This window comes from Mastomys coucha, unplaced genomic scaffold (genome assembly GCF_008632895.1).
Source record: "Mastomys coucha isolate ucsf_1 unplaced genomic scaffold, UCSF_Mcou_1 pScaffold16, whole genome shotgun sequence".
NCBI classification, from domain to species: Eukaryota; Metazoa; Chordata; class Mammalia; order Rodentia; family Muridae; genus Mastomys; species Mastomys coucha.
The window spans coordinates 82,120,703-82,142,017 of NW_022196898.1; the positions used below are offsets into that span (position 1 = coordinate 82,120,703).

The 21,315-nt window shown below is 37.4% G+C and overlaps 1 protein-coding gene across 3 annotated transcripts in view; it reads left to right on the forward strand.

Annotated features, from left to right (window-relative positions):
* Positions 1–21,315, forward strand: part of Tacr3 (tachykinin receptor 3) — an 84,662-nt gene that overhangs the window by 17,192 nt on the left and 46,155 nt on the right. For all 3 annotated transcript variants that reach the window (XM_031375585.1, XM_031375586.1, XM_031375588.1), the window contains 2 exons: positions 9,307–9,495; positions 12,774–12,924. In XM_031375585.1, the coding sequence (XP_031231445.1) occupies positions 9,307–9,495; positions 12,774–12,924 (340 nt within the window). The remainder of the gene's footprint in view (positions 1–9,306; positions 9,496–12,773; positions 12,925–21,315) is intronic.

The following is a 21,315-nucleotide window of genomic DNA, read 5'->3' on the forward strand; positions in this document are numbered from 1 at the left end:
TTTAAAGAAACAAGTTTGTGTGAGCCTTAAGCCACAGGGTAGATGTAGATGGTTTTGCATAAGAATCCCAGATGCAAATGTGCTCAAAGCTCATGAGCTCTAAGGAGAACTGGTGACATTGTCCACAAATTTCTGAATCATAGAAATTGTACCTTATTGAATTTGTGTGGTTTAAACCTTTGTTACTGACAGTTTGTAGCACATCACATAAAACTGAGTTATAAATTGTTGAGTTAGGGACAGTGCATTGCACGTCAACTGGGTTATACAGAGTTTTGTAAAACTCCCAAGCTTAGAGATTCTACTGTAATGTAGAATGATCCTCCAAGAATCACAGTTGTCACCTTTATCAAGGCAGCAGTGACTTCTCAGAAGCAGCATTGAGACTGAGGGTGTGCACTGTTGAAATTTTATTTAGAAAGAGGAATAGCAGAGGATTATGGGACAATCTCTTGAGCTTCTCATGACCTCGCAGCCAATTGAATGTAATTTATCTCTAATTGCATGAGATGCTGTGGTCATATGGTGACTTTATAAGAGTATAAAAAGTGGAAAACTCCTAGTGCAGCGCATTACTAATGTGTTTCTGAGATAAATAAATTTTCTAAGATTTCAGTCTTATAAAATTATGGAATATATAATAGTGTTCAGTGTATTATATTTGACTATAGTACTAGCTTATATATTTCCCAAACTATACTTTTTACTCTTGTCTTAGAGTGTAATCCTTCTACTGATTAAAAAGTTTATGATCTGGGGATGTAGCTCAGTGGTAGATTGTTTATCTGAGTTTGATCCCCATGCCATATATGCATGTGCACATGCACAAAAACATACACAGAGAGAGAGGAAGAAAGAGAGAGAGAGAGGGAGGAAGAAGGAGAGAGAGAAAATACTAATAGGAATTTTAAAGGTTTGCTATAAAACTGTGCACCAGGTTATCTGTCAACAGCTTCATGTGAACATGTGGCTAGTTAGTTACCACTTACCATCTACATGTGAGCAAGTACACTGTGATGCATGAAAATTTGGAAACAACAAATGCATCTTAGAATGCATTCATCTCAGAACTCATGACAACAAAATGAATATGTGTAACAAATTTCCACTAGTGTATTTAGAACATGAGGTAAATAGTATTCTGGATAAATTTTATAATATCAGTAAGTAAATGATCCCTCAGTGTGTGAGAAAATATATGTCGATAGGAAAGGGCTTAAAGTAGTATATGCAACATGAATTCTTCTTGTATTTTAGGATTGTTTCATCCTTAGTTTGGAAAGTTAATTTTTAAATTTCCATGCCATCAATTTTAAACACAAACAAAACAGGAGAAAATTCTGTGTATAATGCTTTAAAGCAAGCATAGCAAGAAATGCAATCGATTAAAATAAAACATCTGAGGAAGAAAGAAAATAAACTTAGAAATGGAACTATGAAAACTATCAATGAATTAAAAGCTTGTTACAAGTTTTCAGACTATGGTATTAAGCAAGTGGCTATACAGAGTGATTGTCGACATCCTAATAGCTCTATTAACAGTAAGTGAGAATACAAATGAGACAGTTATTTGATCTTATTCTAGACAGTTAAAAAAAAAGGTCCTCACATGGTGAGAAAAACAAAGCTGGAAAATCTTTATCTCTCATCAATAATTTCAGGTAATAGATCTGTTAAATAAAAGCAACTGTGAACTGAGAAATTGGCCTCCGAATCAGGTTTCCATTCTTAGTTCAACTGTAAAAAAAAAAAAAAAATGAAATGCTATTGTGTACATGTCAATGATAACATGCTCATTTAGTGATACCGAGATAGATTTGTTCTTTAAGTTAATCTAGAAACCTTGCACTGTATGATCATGAAGGGATATATATTATAGTAGGAAACACTTGTAGTGGAACCCAAACAGCTTTAAATATTTGATTGACAACAGCAATCAAGATATTTTCCCATTTTAATATGAATGTCTCAATATTCTGTATTATAGACGATATGAAAACATGGTAGTTCTCTAATTGCTCGTGGACTCACTGCTTCTCTGTCACAGCAGCTTCCATTTTATCCACAAAGGCACAAAGAGGTTGGCCAGCCTTGATTAGCATCTTACTCAAGGGTGCTTGTGAGCTATGGTTGATACTTGCACCCTCCCTCCTGGAAAGAGGAAAAGACCTGGATATCAAAAGAAAACTTTTGTCAAATGTCAAACTGTGGCTAACTGACTAAGTGAAACTGGCTAAATTATGTGCCTAAATATGGCATAGAATTTATACTAAATAAATAGGGCAACCTTTCCAAGCTAATCAATCACCATGGATCTTAATTGTTTAAAGCTTTTGATCTACAAATATGTAATTAAAAATTAAAGGTAAAAATAGACAAATGACTATTGGATTTCTTTTGCTATATAAACCACACAAGAGAAAAGGATTTGCATATCCCCTCTTGCTCCATAGTCATCTCTAGGCACCATGAAGATCACCCTTCATTTCTCTGCTCTCAAGTTCCTGCCTTGGACATAATCTGATGGCATAACATATGCATAGTTTGAGAGAAGTTAGAGAAAACTTTCAATTACAGGAGTTAAGAGAGGCATACAGAGTGATATCCAAGTCAGCCAGGACTACACAGAGAAACCCTGTCTCAAAAGAGAGAGGGGGGGGGCATAAAGAACAGAGTTGCTTAGCAATATAATGGCGTGCTTCTCCTTGCATTGATTTTAAGATGTTACAAACCCAACTTCATAACTCAAAATTATTCCATATTGCAAAAGAAAAGGAAACAATAAAACAACGACAGTATAAATTAAATTACCACCAAACTCCATAATATGATGGCATTTGCCTCAACTCCTGCATTCTTTGTGGTTTGAATTTTTAAGAAAAATCACATATAATCTCTTTCTGTTAAGGAAGAATTTTCATTGTTAGTCATCATTCTATAGTCTCTTAGCATAGTCCTCTAGAGCTGCCATTGTGGATGAAATTACTTTAATTTAAGATTGATTTTATAAGCCCGGCAGTGGTGGCACATGCCTTTAATCCCAGCACTTGGGAGGTAGAGGCAGATAGATTTCTGAGTTCGAGGCCAGCCTGGTCTACAGAGTGAGTTCCAGGACAGCCAGAGCTATACAGAGAAACCCTGTCTTGAAAAACCAAAATAAATAAATAAAAATAAAGGTTGATCTTATAAAGTTTAAAAGCATTTTATTTTACTGTTGGTCATCAAGTGAAACTCGGTAGATGATTCAAGTTTCTCTAAACTTATATGGAACTCCACATTATGGTTGTTAGTGGCCATTTTTAATTGATGTTTTGAAATTTTCATTTATTAATTTTGAATCGCCATCATTCCCCTTCCCACTCCTCCCTACAATTCTTCCTGTCTCCCTCCCACTCCTCAAATCCAAGCTCTCTCATTCTTCATATACAATTGTTTTGTGCATGCATATACAGTATATAATTATGGTATATAGAACTACAGCCTGTTTCCATTCTCAGTTCTTAGAACAAGACTTGATGGCCCCCTCAGACTATCACAATATGAATGAGAGGCTGAAGGCAATTGTTAAAATTATTTCATTAAAATATATGCTCTATTCAAATTTAGAGGATATGAAAGTTTAATTAAAAAACAAAAATTAACTAAAGGAACAGCCTCTGCTTCTAACCCTTATTCTGAGTCTTGATGTTTAATGTCTGATTTTTCCATGTGCACATTTGAATAAACTTTTGTAGCTGAGAACAACCTGAGAACTAATACAGTTTGGAAATTCTATTGATAAGCGTGATCTCTGTGAGTTTAAGACAATACACAGGGATGCTGGCAGGCTGCTATTGATTTCAGAAAGGAATTTGATATATATAGATCAAATGAAATTAGTGGAATTGATTCCTTCTATGCCCAATGAAATTACAATATTTTCAGGTGTAATGTTATTTCCATTGAATCACTGAACACTAGAAGTGCTTGTTGAAATTGCATAAAAAGTCTCATTAGTCTTCATTTAAAAAGTGTTATTTTAAGAGGAAAATTTAGAAGGAAGGTCCACTACATTATATCATCCTAATGAAATAGATTTGGATGGAAGAGATAGGGAGTACATTAAAAGCAGATTTTTCTTTTAATCCATAGAATTTAGTTACAAATGTATTTTTCTTTCCATGGTAATCGCAGTACTAAAGATTAATTTTAAGTAAGTTACACTTAGTTTTCATTCAAGGTTATATCCATAGCCCTTTTATTTCCAAATATTAAGAGCACCATGTTTAGTGTTGTTTAGAATACTTTATGTTGAATATTTACTACAGTTATGTCATCTAATTCTTTTTAATGTTTTATTAAATATAATCTAAGAATCATATAAGTGAATAACTGATTCATTTCTTCCTAGATAATATTTTTGACTTCTCATTAATGTTCACAGACATCTCTGCTCCCCCATGTGTATATGCGTGTGTGTGGGGGGGGGTTTAGTCTATACTTACTGACTTTAAAAACTATCACAAGGCTGACAAATGACTCAGCAGATAACTCTTGGAGCAAAAGTTCAATGACATGAGTTCTATCCTTGAAACCCACTGAACTCACTCCCCACAGTTACTTTCTGTCCTCTACACATGTACCATGCCACACATGTGCCTGCACACACACATAAACACACACACACACACACACATGCACAGTATACATATCTGTGTCTGTCTCAGTAAGCTGCTTGTTGGGCCTCTCAGATCCCACTTGGGAGGGAGAAGAAAGCAATCACAGGGGGCAGAGGGAGGGAGGGACCTTAGTGGGAGAGGGAAAAAGGGGAACATGATCCGGTATGGGGTTCGGAGCCAGGGAAGAGGAGAAAAGCCCTGAGGGCCAACAGAAAGAATACAAGCAGACAACCTCAGAACAAAGGAGGTGAGGGGACCCTCTGGGATGTACCAGAGACCTGGGAGGTGAGAGACACTTAGGACACAAAGGGAGAGACCTTAGATGAAATGCCTAACAGTAGGGAGAGGGAACTTGTAGAGTCCACCTCCAGTAGAAAGACGGGGCATCAAGTGGAGGGATGGGGTTGCCATCCCACAGTCAAAATCTCTGACCCAGAAATGTTCCTGTCTAAAAGGACTGCAGGGACAAAAATGGAAAAGAGACAGAGGGAAAGGTAGTCTAGTGACTGGCCCAACTTGAGATCCATCTCAAGGGGAGGCTCCAAACCTGACACTATTACTGTTGCTGTGGTGTGCTTAAAGATTGGCTTGCGCTTCTTTAAAGGAGTATACTGAGGACAACTGTCAGGATAATATATTTCTCAGTTTGATCTTTTGTCTGTTAAGGTCCAGGAGTTTTGTTCCCATGAGCCTAAGCATGTATTTGCTCCATTCCTAGTGGTGAGCAAGTTGCTATCACTGGGATGAGGTACAGAACAGAACTGACTTCAAACTGAACTTCAGCAGTGAGAAAATGTTACTGCTCTTTGTCCTGCTGGGTCTCCCTCTGTATCCTGTCATCTTATTACTTTCATCAAGCTGTTCCCTAAATGCCACCATCATCGGTGACCAGACCCTGCCCTTGAAACACAATCTAATACAGAACAAAGCAGTCTCCACGTAACTTACTGTCTCCAGTCAACCTAAACCTGCCTCCATTTCCCCATGTCTCTACATTTCCCTATTTCCCCACTTTTATGACATCAATTATATTTAAATAGGGGTCCAGCCTGTCTACTCATCCCAGAGGTTTAACCTGAAATGAGTGTCTTAGGGATACCCAATATGCAACATAAACATAATTTAACCAAGTCAATGGATTATCTCAGCCTTGTCTTTGCAGCACATGTCACATTTCTAATTGATACCTAGTGAGGTCATTTGATTAGGTTCTGCTGTGGTTTAGGTAGTGTTTGTTGCCTAGAGACTGATGTATTAGAAGTTGAGTTCCCAATACTTGGATATCAAAGGGTGGTGGAGACTTTATGTGTGAGCACAGTGGGAAGTGATTAGTTCGAGTCTGAGAGAAAGTAATGAGACCCTCAATGGCTGCTCCCCATCGAACCCGTGATCTCTGCGTCTACAAGATGTCCTACCTCTCTGGTGCCCTAAGGGGCTCTCTCTACCAGGGACTCTCATGCTACCAGGGACATATCTTTGAGCTCCAACACTACAAGCTACTTAAACCTTTCTTTTTTATAAAATACCCAAATTTGGGTTATTACTTAAAGCAATAGAAAGTAGATTAATTCAATTTCTGGTTCACAGACTGTAAGTAATTAAAATGGGATGTGTGCTCATGGCTACATTAGTGCTTTGTTTGGAATACCACAATAGGCTTTAATTTCATGTTCCAATGAATAACTTAGGTACTTATTAATAGACTAGAAAGGACGAAAGTGCCTTCTTTAATTTTCAAGATCTGACATGATGTCTCATCAAATATAACTGAATTCAATGCCCAGAACACATGCTAATGCAGAAAGAGAAAAAAACTCAACAGAACTCTCTTCTGATGTCAATATTTTATTCACACAGTAAAAATGATAATAAATAAAAATAAAAAATTTTAAAAGCCTTTTGAAGTTTCAAGATTTAATACCACTTTGTGAGAATGTAAAATGAATTTCACATAATTCAAGTGAAATAATAGTCCACCTATCACGAAATTATTTATCCAAAGTTACGATAACAATACAAAAGGGTCAATGAAAATTTTGGACTCTGTTTTAATCTATTGGTATTATAGGACCTAGAAAGTACTCTAAGTATATAAAACTAATTGTATGAATATCCAAATGATATTTATAAGCTTTCAGAAACACCATATAAGCCACATTGTGGCATAATTGAGGAATACACAGTTCAATAGTACAGCAAACTTTATTGATAAGTGTGCTTGGCTCTGGAAGCATCCATATAGCCATAACTAAATCTATTGTGATACTTTGAAATTGAGATGCAGTAGCGGTGAAAACAAAACCATGCTTGCCTACAGTTCCTGTGATAGCAAGTGTTTAACATTATACATGAATGCTTTTGGATTTAGAAGGTAAAAATTGCTACTTTTGATGCTTTATAAAGTTCTACCTTATATCCATTTACCTACTTTTCTACAGTATTTTTATGAATCTTATAGCCATAATTTCTTTCTATTTGGACTTTGACAACTACCAGAACATCCTGGTGAAAGAATTCTACCTCTTTCTGTTACCCCTATAGAAAGCTGGCAAGGATTTTCCATTTTTATTCACTATGAGTAATTTTAATCTATTTAAACCTCCATTTTCTTTTCTATAAATCTACCTCGTGGTAATATCTATTGATGAGGGTATTTTTAGGTGTTGAACGTACACACAGTGAAGTGTCTGGGTGTAGTTAGTAATCAGTGATTGCTGGGAATATTATTGTCATCACCAAGAACATGAGGGGTGAATTTTAAGTAGCCTTCCGTTCCATCTTGCATTATATTATCTTGTGTGGTTCACTTTGTTTTCTTAACCTATTGCACCATTTTTATCATCATGCCTTTTCTTTTTCTATTTTAAAGCTATAATCATGTATAGTTGATATACAGATGAGTTTGAGAAAATGTATTTAACCATGACAGTCCACATAATCAGGTTAGTGAATATATCCAACAGCTCCAAAGATTCCTTGTGCATTTTTTGTGCATAGAAGGAGGTGGGTTTTGTTTTTCATGATAGAAACATTTAACATGAGAAGTTCCTAATGTCACTTGTCACTATAGATTCTATGTTGTACAGCCAATCTTTAAGACATTATTTCTTACATAAATGAAGCTTCATGCCCAGTAAGCATTAATTAACCATGTCCTTCATCCTCCACTATTCTACACTTGCTTCTATGAATTTAACTCATAGATGCTTCCTGACTGTGCAGTCTTACAGCAAAGTAGAACGATCACAGATAAAAAGAATGTCTTTATCTAAGACTTATATATTTATTACCTAGCACATAAACTGAATTAATAATTTTCCTTTAGGTAAATTATGACTAATGTTAATCTCCTTCCTCTCAATATTGCAATGGTTAGTATATGTTTGCGGGGGACATCTTGGTGTATGTCTAGGGGTGTATGCATGCATAAGCCAATATTGTAATATTTTCTGTAATATTAAGAACATTCTTCCTAAACCTGAGGTATAATCTCTGAAGAACACAAATACAAAACATATTTGCAAAGCACAAAATGGACCACAGTAAAAAGAAAATGAAACAATATGCATTTGTATTGGTAGAAACATGAATTAAATTGATTTTATAAATAATATTTTTCTCTAATCACTAGCTAAAATCTGGCAATTAGCCATTTTTATCCAGTTTAAAGCTGAAATTGTTTATCTGAGATATGTATTTACTATCTGGGCTATAGGAATAAAATTACTTTTCTTTTGAAAATCCAGAGTGGTCTGCAGTAGCCATGTGTAAGTGTGCTCTTTGGTCTGCAAGTGAGCATTTCCAAACTATGGGGCTGTGGACAATTATGTAAGAAACACCGTGAATTCCCCCGACTGCAATAAAAACTCAGCTTGTTGGATGTCATGAAAGCCAAACCTCCAGCCAGCTTCACCTTGTCCTCCCAACTGAATGATGATTTTCTTTTTTGCAGGTTTAAGTGAGGGTGTGGCCACAGCTTTCACATGGGGTTCTCTAGCCTTGTCGATATTATCCATGTTATTTTACCTTAATTCTCTATTCAAAAGTTAAGCCAACAGAGACAGAAAAGAAATGGCAATTGGTGGCTGGGAATACAGCTCAAAGGAAGAGCACTTTTTCATGGCTAACAGCAGCAAGGTCCAAGCTTGACTCTCCACACTGCTAAAAGAAAAAGAAAGGAGAGAGAGAGAGAGAGAGAGAGAGAGAGAGAGAGAGAGAGAGAGAGAGAGAGAGAAGCTGTTGAGGTATCAGGCCTGTATTTTCAGGCACTCAGTAGAGATACCTTTTCAGTTCCATCCAGCAAACATTTATGAATTCAGATAGTGCGCTAGGCACAGTACCAAGTAATCAATACTTCCACTTACATTGTTTCCATTGATCCTCACTGCACCCCCTAAGGAGTGGATGTTATTTCTATTTTAGAAATAATGAAGCTGAGTTTCAAATGGGTAAGCAGGTCTCAGAATAGGATTTGATACCAAATCTGCCAATTCCTGAGACACTGACATCATTATCTATCTTGCTACTTCTAGATGCAAAATCCTTATCAACTTAAACAGTGAAAAATGTCTATTAAAGCACTTTGAAGTTCCATTTTAAATTCCAATAATGAAGGAAATGACAAAATGCTCTTGTTTATTTCACATAGGTATATGGCCATTATTGATCCTTTGAAACCCAGACTATCTGCCACAGCCACTAAGATTGTCATTGGAAGTATTTGGATTTTGGCATTTCTGCTTGCCTTCCCTCAATGTCTTTATTCCAAAATAAAAGTCATGCCAGGCCGTACTCTTTGCTATGTGCAGTGGCCAGAAGGTCCCAAGCAACATTTCACGTAAGTAAATTCTCTTTGACGATTTTTAGCTTGATCTATAAAACTCTTAGGGAAATGGAGATTGGGAGAAAAATTATGTGTTTAAGACAAAGCCACTCCCCTGGGTAGGGGGGCATGGTCATATATTACTTGGGAAAAGAAATGTAAAATACACTTTGATATGATGTGTTGGTTTGTAAAGGTACAAATGTCTTTAATTGGAGATGTGATAACTTCTGTTGGAAAAGAACCTGCATTTCCTAACAGGAGTGATAAAAGCTGGAGGTGATGTGCCAGGGACAGCAGGGTGCTGTTGACAGAGAAGCCAGAAAGTGGGAATTGAAGCCCAATGTGTTGATTGCTCTTTTAGGAGGTCCTGGCAGGAGTGGAAGGAGGTCCTGGCAGGAGTGGAAGGAGGTCCTGGCAGGAGTGGGAGGAGGTCCTGGCAGGAGTGGGAGGAGGTCCTGGCAGGAGTGGGAGGAGGTCCTGGCAGGAGTGGGAGGAGGTCCTGGCAGGAGTGGGAGGAGGTCCTGGCAGGAGTGGGAGGAGGTCCTGGCAGGAGTGGGAGGAGGTCCTGGCAGGAGTGGGAGGAGGTCCTGGCAGGAGTGGGAGGAGGTCCTGGCAGGTGTTTTAATTCTCTTTTGCTTTCATTTGTATGCATTTGTTCATTTCAGCATGAAGAAACCTGGACACTAAATGAAAATGGAACTAGGAATGTCATTTGAAAAAAATTGAAATTTTGTACTTTGGATCTAAGAAAAATAAAAGAGAAAGTCAACATAATTGTGTAATTGATTTTTTCTGTTCCTGTACATTTCAATAAAATTGTTTCTTTTCCTATTTTAATGACATTTAAAAATAACAAATGTTTCCAGTAACTACAAAATTTTTGATACATGGTCTCTTTAGATAGCCCTGGCTGACTTTCAACTTCAAGAGATATTCATGTCTCTGCCTCCCAAGGGCTGGGGTCAAAGGTTTGTGCAATTATACCTGGTCTGCAATCACGTTTTAAGCAGTTATTTCATCTAACTCTGCTCCCCAAAGAGTCCAGAATTTTTTTAAGGAAATAAAAGATAGTTTATTCTCAGGCCATTTTTGAGTGACTATAACACATGAACACAGTTTTAGGTTAGTCTGAATTCCATGTTCCAATGTGAAAACAGTTTCATGAAGTTTTATGGCCTTTCAGAGCAAAGAAAGTCATAAACTAAGGCAAATATAAAATACATTGGTGATTACACCAGAGAGGCAAGAACAGAGGAAAAATTTTTATAGACTCATGTTGCAGAATATTTAATCACACTGTGAACCCTGAGATCATGCTGTGTGCTGAAACAGCCTGTTTCTAGCACACCTTTAATTCCAAACAATGAAGGTAAGGCTAATTTGTAGAAGGAACTAGCCATGTTTGAAAGTGATGTCTAATTGAGTGGTAGACAAAATGAGGAATCAGAGAAAGATTTGACTAGATAGGATATGCCCAACTCTCATGAAAGCAGAAAGAAAAAAAGAAGCCATGAAAGAGTGAGAGGGAGAGAAAGAGAGAGAGACAGACAAAGATAGAGGGGGGAAGGGAGGGAGAACAGAGAAAGGAAGCAGTTTTAGTGGAACCGTTATATAGAGAGAGATAGGTTGCAGATTGAGAATAATCTAGATACAAGTGAAAACAAAACAAACCAGAGAATGAGAAGGATCCAGATTAGAACAGATTGCCAAAATTAGTATGAGGCCAAACAGAGCAATTCAATCAGAGGCTGAGAGATAAGTCAGTTTGAATCAGTCAGCTTGGAGACAAGTTTGAAACAGAACAGTGAGTTGAGCCAGCCAAGTCGAGTTCAGAATGAACAAGAAAGGGTGAGTTTACTCAGAAGTCTCAAAGTCTGAAAACCATCTAGGCCTAAATAAGAGGGTATGGAGGTCAGAAGCTTCCAGGACTAAGCCTAAGTTAGCAGACAGAGACAATAAGCCTTGGAGACAACAGTTATATTAAGTGAATAACAGTTATTTTTATAAGGCCAAGATGCCATCTGATAACATTTTTAGCTTTTAGGCTAGTGGAAGCCGTGGTTTGCTAAGTTAATAGATTCCAGCTCATTTTTACCTATCAGTAAAAAGATGTTGGTTCAGACACAGAGGTGGGCCAGGAACAGCTGTTCCAGAGGGCAAGAATTCAAGATAAGAAATGTAGCCTCTGGGCCTACAACACTCCTATCTCGCCACAGTTTCCTAGTTGGTCATTCACTCAGACATGTGTTCTTTTAAGGAGTTTTCCTTCTGGGTTCTCTCACCCAAAACAGGAAGCCCTTTCTAAAAGGAAGGCAGGCAGGATTATGCAATTGTGCTTTGCCTATCTGTTATTATGAATGATCTCAGCTGTGCTGTGGTATCATCCTGAATCACTTCATCACTAATTTTAAATCAGTACTTAGCAGCCAGGAAGAAGGTAGGCAAGGAGGTTTAGGATTTATCTTAGAAGATAAACCTTGGGCATAAAATCATTAATTAACTGAAAGCCTTCAAAAGGCAGTAAAAAACACATAAAATGTGTAAAATTGGATATGGGCCAGGATATTATATGCTATGCTCCTATTTCTCCCTAAGAGCACACTTACCATTTGGGTGGAAAAGGATGGAATCAAATTTGGCAATTTGTAGAACTGTGTGTTTACCATACCGGATGATGTTGTGCTTGTAGGTAATCCACCAAGTAATAAGACAAGAAAATATGCCATGACCATAGAGACATTCATGCTAATGCTCTTACTTGATTTTTTTTAAAAAAATCATGTAAAATTTATATCATGGCCCAGAGTGCCTAATTCCTCTTCTTATGTGGAAGAAAAAAATATTTTATGAATTTCTGATGTCACAGGAATCAGCAAAATAATCTGTTGCAGAATAAAATACACATCATGACAGGCTTATGCTATCCCATATCCTGACCTTTCAGGATTCTGTTCAATAGTTTAGCTCAACAATTACTAAACAAAAAACTAATCAGCAGGGATATACAGCTTTGATTCTATCTGAAAGGAATATGTATAAATTAAGAGAAGACTTTATTTATAAATTTTTATTCATAAAATACAGTTTGGAAGTGAGATATTAAAAACTTTGACACATGACTATAGGTTACCGTGCTTACAAGATATTTCATAGATGTGTGAAACGAAGTCATAGACATAAGGTGAAAATAAGGGCTGGCATTTGTATTGTGATTTAAAGTTCAACAAATTCAAAGTCCTGTATATTTCAGTCGAAAAGATTCTCCAGCATGTGTGTGTATTTCTCTGCAGGTACCACATCATTGTTATCATTCTGGTGTACTGTTTCCCATTGCTCATCATGGGTGTCACCTACACCATCGTTGGAATTACTCTCTGGGGAGGAGAGATCCCAGGAGACACCTGTGACAAGTACCATGAGCAGCTGAAGGCTAAACGAAAGGTACGGTGGTCCCATGTAACTGACCTGAAGTTGTTGCAGACTCGGCCACTTCCAAGGAGGAAGGCACTGACTGATGTTAGAAACATATTCTCATATCTCACACTCTAAATGCCTCCTTTCTTTGACAGGACTTTTCCTTTGCATAATCTCTTTGTTCTCTCTGGCAAACCACAGTCCTTGGAAGGTCTGTGGATGTCTGACTGCCATAAAACAGTTACATCCTTAAGGATGAGCTGTTTTGTAGGTCCCTGTTGTGGCCCATTCTCACTTTACCTAAAGTTGTCAAAGTTTCTCTTAAATGGAATCTAGCTGATTGCACTTCTTCATAAGGTTGTGTTTTACATTGCTTGATTAGAGCACCTCTGCTGTACTCTGAAATCTGCTCAAAGCTGATTTTATCCTGAATGACATGGCTCCCTGAAAGTTAGAAGGTTGGAGTTTTCTCATCCACCTTGTCTACTCTCCCTAACTCTCCTCTTCTCCCTCTTCTTCTATCCCCCCTTTCTCTCTCCTCCCCACCTCTGTCCTTCCCTATCTCTCCTTTTCTCTTCTCTCTCCTTTCCCCACCTGTCCCTCCCCTTCTCCTCTCTCTCTCCTTTCCCCATCTGTCTCCCCCCTTTCTCCTTTGCCTTCTCTTCTATTTCCCTCCTTTCTCTTTTGTTCCTTAAATTCATCAGCAAGCATATACATATGTTTAAAAGATGACAAATTCAGCAAGTAGTTATCTTAGTCAGGGTTTCTATTCCTGCACAAACATCATGACAAAGAAGCAAGGTCAGCAAGGTAAGCTGAAAGGGTTTATTCAGCTTACACTTCCATATGGCTGTTCATCGCCAAAGGAAATCAGGACTGGAACTCAAGCAGGTCAGGAAGGAGGAGCTGATTCAGAGGCCATGGAAGAATGTTTCTTACTGGCTGGCTTCCCCTGGCTTGCTCAGCCTGCTTTCTTATAGAACCTAAGACTACCAGCCCAGGAATGGTACCACCTACAAGGGGCCCTACCCCTTTGATCACTAATTAAGAAAATGCCCCACAGCTGGATGTCATGGAGGCACTTCCCCTACTGAAGCTCCCTTCTCTGTGATAACTCCAGCTTGTGTCAAGTTGACACAAAACCAGCCAGTACAAGTAGTATTCTACAATTCACTGAATGAAATGAAAACAAAATATTTTTGATCATTCACCTTAAATACTAACACCCCTAAAAATTACTAGGAAACAGACTTTTTGCATCATTTCATGAATATTCCAGTTATGGTTATTTATTCCATTTAGGACTGATTAATTTGTTTATTGGACTACCTACCATATGAGAGTCCTTTTAAATTTTTGTTATAATCTTAAAATATCGTGCCTATTACTTTGTCATTAAAGATCAAACCAGTTTTTAAAATATCATTTAGCAAATGTTTCTGTTTTGACACCACATCCTCTCCCTAATAATAACAAATAATACCAAACAATATTTACTTTTAGCTATTATACATCACAATTTTTATATGTAAAACCAGGAAGTAAGCATGATTTATTTCTGACTAGATACAGGAATTTATATATATATAAATTTTATGAATTTCAAAACCTCATCTTAAAAATTATCTGCAAAGGCAACCTTTAAAGCATGAGGGGAATTTCCTGAGGAACTGCCAAACTGATTTCCAGAGTGATTGTACCAGCTTGCAATCCCACCAGCAATGAAGGAGTGCTCTTTCTCCACAACCTCTCCAGCATCTGCTGACACCTGAATTTCTTAGCCATTCTGACTGGTGTGAGTTGGAATCTCGGGGTTGTTTTAATTTGCATTTCCCTGATGACTAAGGATGCTGAATATTTCTTTAGGTGCTTCTCAGCCATTCAGTATTTGTCAGTTGAGAATTCTTTGTTTAGCTATGTACCCCATTTTTAGTAGGGTTATTTGGTTCTGTGGAGTCTAACTTCTTGAGTTCTTTGTATATATTGGATATTAGCCCTCTATCAGATAGGATTGGTAAAGATCTTTTCCCAATCTGTTAGTTGCCATTTTGTCCTATTGAGAGTGTCTTTTGCCTTACAGGAGCTTTGTAATTTTATGAGGTCCCATTTGTCAATTCTTGATCTTAGAGCGTAAGCTATTCTTTTCAGGACAAATGTAAATGTTCTTTTCAGGACATTTTCCCCTGTTCCCATGTGCTCAAGGCTCTTCCCCAATTTCTTTTCTACTGATTTCAGTGTATCTGGTTTTATGTGGAGGTTCTTGATCCACTTGGACTTGAGCTTTGTACAAGGAGATAGAAATGAATAGACTTGCATTCTTCTACATGCTAACCGCCAGTTGAGCCAGCACCATTTATTGAAAATGATGTCTTTTTTCCACTGGATGGTTTTAGCTCCTTTGGTGTGTGGGCTCAATTCTGGGTCTTCAGTTCTATACCATTGATCCACCTGCCTGTCACTGTACCAATACCATGCAGTTTTTATCACAATTGCTCTGCAGTACAGCTTAAGGTCTGGGATTGTGATTCCACCAGAGGTTCTTTTATTCTTGAGAATAGTGTTCGCTATCTTAGGTTTTTTGGTATTTCAGCTATACTATGCCTGGGAATATACCTAGAAGATGCTCCAACATGCAATAAGGACACATGCTCCACTATGTTCATAGCAGCCTCATTTATTTATTTATTTATTTATTTATTTATTTATTTTTCAAAACAGGGTTTCTCTTTGTAGCCTTGGCTGTCATGGAACTCACTCTGTAGACCAGGCTAGCCTTGAACTCAGAAATCCACCTGCCTCTGCCTCCCAAGTGCTGGGATTAAAGGTGTGCGCCACCCCAGCCTGGCTAGCAGCCTTATTTATAATAGCCAGAAACTGGAAACAACCCAGATGTCCCTCAACAAAGGAATAGGTACAGAAAATGTGGTACATTTATACAATGGAGTACTACTTAGCTATTAAAAACAATAAATTTATGAAATTCTTAGGGAAATGGATAGATCTGGAGAATATCATCTTGAGTGAGGTAACTCAATCACAAAATAACACACATGGTATGCATTCACTGATAAGTGGATATTAGCCCAGAAGATTGGAATTGCCAAAATATAATCCACAAACCACATGAAACTCAAGAAGAAGGAAAACCAAAGTGTGGATACTTCGTTCTTTCTTAGAAGGGGGAACAAAATACCTATAGAAGGAGTTGCAGAGACAAACTATGGAGCAGAGACTGAAGAAAGGACAATCTAGAGACTGCTCCACCTGGGAATCCTTCCCATATTCAGTCGTCATCAAACCCAGACACTATTGTGAATGCTAGCAAGTGCTAGCTGACAAGAGCCTGATATAGCTGTCTCCTGAGAGACTCTGACAGTACCCAACTAATACAGAAGTAGAGGCTCACAGCCGTCCACTGGACTGAGTACAGGGTCCCCAATGAAGGAGCTAGAGAAAGGACCCAAGGAGCTGAAGGACTTGCAGCCCCTTAGGATGAACAACAATATGAACTACTTAGTACCCTCAGAGCTCCCAGGGACTAAACCACCAACCAAAGAGTACACATGGTGGGACCTGTGGCTCCAGCTGCATATGTAGCAGAGAATAGCCTAGTTGGTCATCAGTGGAAGGAGAGGCTCTTGGTCCTGTGAAGGTTCTATGCCCCAGTGTAGGGGAATACTAGGGCCAGGAAGTGGGAGAGGGTGGGTTGGTGAGCAAGGGGAGGTGTGGAGGGCACAGTGTTGGTTTTTTTTTTTTTTTTGCCTGAGGGGAAACTGGGAAAGGACTTATCATTTGAAATGTAAGTAAAGAAAATATCTAATAAAAAAAAAAAGAAAAAACATGAGGGGAAAAAAACTAAAACAGGATATGCTTCAATATATGTATCTTGATACATATTCATCTTATATGTATCTTCATTTTATGATTATGATAATGATTATTGGGGATAACACTATGTGTCACAGATGGAAGGTTAGAGGATAAGTTTCAAGAAATCTAAGTCTATTATTCCACATTTTAATTATTTTTTCATATACATGTAGTATTTCTTTAGGAAGAAATTAAAATTTTATATCTGTTATTTTATTTTATATCTGTTATTTTATTTTTAACATAAAGTCTTATGGAGAACAAAAGCAAGAGGAAGTTTGTCTCTTTTACCCTTTTCCATTACTGGTGAAAATACGGCATAAGTGTGCCCGTGATTCATTACCTACACTTTCAGAGTGGAAATACCAACCCACACAGGAACATGACCTTTCTAGATTACTTCAGAGAAGAGGACACTTAAAAGTTCTAGACCACTTCTCTTTCTCTCAGAGGTTGTACTGACATAAAATGTAAAACACCATGACAGCCACGGGCATCTCATAGCCAGTCACCTTGACCTTGGATTACCCAACAGCTTATCCACAGTTCTAACAAACAAAGTATGCATAGTAATTCTCAGTTTACCTTAATTTTAAAGAATTGATATTTCTTCCTTTCTTCTTGTTTAAAAAAATAATAGTGACTAACTTTATTTTGTCTGACACATAATAGTTGCAAATATACATAATCTAACTTTTAAGTATCATGTAGCAGATACATATATTCATCTTATTCCCCTGTGTGTGTGTGTGTGTGTGTGTGTGTGTGTGTGTGTGTGTGTGTGTGTGTATGAAAATATCCTGGTATAGTGTGAAATACCATACAGGGTCTCTATACAGCATGATAGACTCATATTTTTCATGTCATCACATCTATAAATATTGCCTTAGATGTTCTCTTTAATTATGGCCTGTTTCCGAGAGAATAAATACAGCACTGATAACACTAATTAGACTTGGGACAGAATACCAAACTACTGGATGTGGTGGTGCAAATTAGCCATGACCATTCAGGACAACTCCACAAACAACTTTGGTCTAGTCATTTCAAAGTAAATGATTGACAGAGGTTGGCTGACAACTTTAAAAACATGGTATAAGAATAAATACAATAGCTGGGCAGTGGTAGTGCACTCCTTTAATCCCAGCACTTGGGAGGCAGAAGTGGGTGAGTCTCTGTGAGTTCAAGACCAGCCAAGTATACAGAGAAAGTTCCAGGACAGCCAGGGCTACACAAATAAAGTTTCCTTTAGAAAACAAAACAAAAGAATAAACACGCCATAAATATACTTAAAGTTAGCTACCCAGGCATGTTGGCACCTCTGTCTCAGCACCCAGAAAACTAACTTCAGAAGACATAAAAATCAGTACCAGCCTGGTCTACAGAGAGTAAAAAGATAGCACGAGGTTGAAAGAAAGACTTGGACATTCTTTCTATCTCTTTCTCCCATAACCCTTAGTTATGCTATATTAAATCCTTTGAAGAACAACTAGTACATTGTATGCTTATATCTATGGAACCTAATATATCCAATACTTTAAATGATATGAAACCTTTAGAAAAATTGAGATTAACCACCCCCTCTCAGTTCATATTACCTAAGTATATGAACTTTGGGAGTAATAGCACTGGCAGTAATCAGGCGTGGGTAAATGACATTATTAGCCTTGGGAAATAAATTAACACCCCCTTGTACAAAACGACACATCATTAGCATTATAGTGTTCTACCTGAAAACTGGTGTCTGTACTTTATGAGCCTATAGAATTTAACAAGACCTAAGGAGCATAATAATGTCAAAAGCTACATCCATAAAGTCTCACAAACGTGGCTGCCTAAACATGAGCTTATCAAGGACAGTGGTAATAGACATGCTTAGTGGAGAGAAGAATGCCCAAAAGGCTCAATGTGTTCTCATGTTAGTCAATGAGACTTCAAAATAGGCATAGCTAAGATGTAGGGAAAAAAGGAATTTGTTTATTTATCTGTTTATTTATTTATTATTACCTGCAACCATTAAAAACACAAAATTTATTTCCAAAGCAATATTCTCCTTGGACAAAGAAAGACTGGGGATTTAATCATGGAGATTATATATATTTACATAGAGATATGCTCAGTTTAAGATCACAGAGATTAAAGTGCTAAGGAGGAAAGTATACTTTGGTGAGTTAATAAAAAGAGTCTGCCCTTGAAAGTGTCTGCCTCATGTAGTGGCTAACAATTGGCCCAAGTCATTTTGTTCCTCATCCTTGAACTGGTCATAGATAATTATCATTCTTATGGATGATAGGGATGCCCTACCTCTGGATGGCAGGGATGCTCTATGGTAAGGATATCCTACTTTGCTGTGATGGGAATAGTATATGATAATAATACACTGTCTGTGGATGACAAGGATGCTACATGGTAGGGATACCCTACCTCTGGATAATGGAGATGCTGTGTGTTAGGGATATCCTACCTCTTGATGGCAGGGATGCCATGTCTTTCTGGTCTGGAGACTAAATTATCCTGATGCTAAAGCAAGCTAGGTGTTAGAATCAGCCAGGACAGCTTACTGTCATAGAGGAAGAAGATGGTATCTGTGTGTATCTGTTTGTTTTATGTATTATATATAGTAAAATATTTAAAGCACATTTAAAATATTAGATAAGTCATAAATTACAAGTTGATTTTTATGACATATATAGACAAAACCAGACTAAATGTGCCAGAGAATATAGGCCAAAGCACAATGAAGTGGATAGGTCAGCTAAAAGAATAAGATCTAGAATATATTGGTATCTCTTATACTATAAATGTATTATATGTCATTTTAAGTGTTAGTTAAAACATAAAAGATTCTACTTATTTAAAATTTAGAAGATTAAAGCTATGTAAACCAAAAGGTGAATTAGAATAGCAGGGCAGAGAGAATCGCCATTGCTCCAATTTTCCTATTACTTTCTTATTTTAGAGTAAGCATAGATTCTTATACAAAGGACTGAACACCTTGAGACTCACTTGAACCTTGTCATTTATTGCTATCCCTTTACCTTGGGATGATGAATTCAAGGAGTCACACTTTGTACTTTCAGAGAAGAGTTTATAGTTAATAGATTAAATAAATGCTGTCCAAGTAGGGACAATGAATTTTGGCAGGATCTCGTCCTCCAGGTTTTTAATATTCTTAATCTCCTGAGTTGTAGGAACAAGGAAGAAAGTTATCTCTGTAGAAGACAGTTTTAGGTTCCCATGTGTGTGAGTTTTAGGTTCCCATGTATGTGAGTTTTAGGTTCCCATGTATGTGTAGCACCAATAGCCTCTGACCCAAATTGACTAAGTTTTATTGTCAAGTTAATTTTTACATCAGAGTATACCTTTGATATATTTACTTGTTTGTTTCTTTGTTTGTTCTTAGATAGGGCCTGTTATGTAGCATTTTGAAGGGTCTAAGATTCAGTTCTCTTTGGGGCAGTGTCTATACATTTCACAGCAATAGATAAAGTTTTAACTAGGTTTTGTTATCTTTTGATACAGCTTGGCCAAGGTATTTATGTGTGCCAGTGGTGTCTTCATGTTAAATGTCACACTCATTTTAATTCCTAACATCTAGGAAACTGTCCCTTTTGCCTATAAAATGAAAGCAAACCCATTGTAATTTTGAATAGATAGATATAATCTGAATCTGGAGATCTGCCTTTTTATAGTAAGTTGAATGAACTGTGGGAAAATTTAATAACTGTCCAGACCCCTCTTTCCACATCCAAATCGTTTCTTTTACATGTCATCTAATTCTCCCCACATCCAAATCGTTTCTTTTACATGTCATCTAATACCCCCCGAGATAAAAGGTACAATGTAAACAGGGGTCCCCTGCCCAAAGGAATTGACTGGAGCCCTGGCAGAACAGAGGACATATTTTAAATTCAAAAGAGGGATACTTTCTTCTACTACAACATTTCTACCTCTGTTTTCTTTTTTTTTTAACTTAAAAAATTGTTATATTTAGCAGCCATACAGAAGTCAGAGCTAGTGGTTGACCTTAAAGAGAAGGCTCACCCTATATAACTGAGAAAAAGAAACCCAGACCTAATAGAGGGTACCTGGGTCCCTTCTCCCACCCGAAAGCCAGTTAGGGACTTCACAGCTTTGGGACTTAGTTTCAGGGCTCTCCTTGGGTTGTACCAGGGGCATAAATTACTGAGAAGGCATATCTGGATTTCGTACAGAAGTTGATGCCTTCTCTTTTCTTAATTTGAGTGTTTTTAAGTCTGGATATTATTTCAGCTCTTTTTACTGAAATGCAGGAGGGCGGGAAGCTTTCGCCTCAGTGTAAAGAACCCACTGCATCCATCAACCCAATGTGGGCCATTAATTATACAATTATTCTAGCTGACAGCCATACATCTTAGCATCTATCGCAGGCTTATTCTGAATACCCATTTGGTTTGAATTTGCCTGACTTATGAGTTTCTGGAAATGATGTATTAGAAGCTCTGATGACAAAGGCAGTAGGAAAACCTCATTAATTCTCAAGCAAAGTTGTTTTTTTTTTTTTTTTTT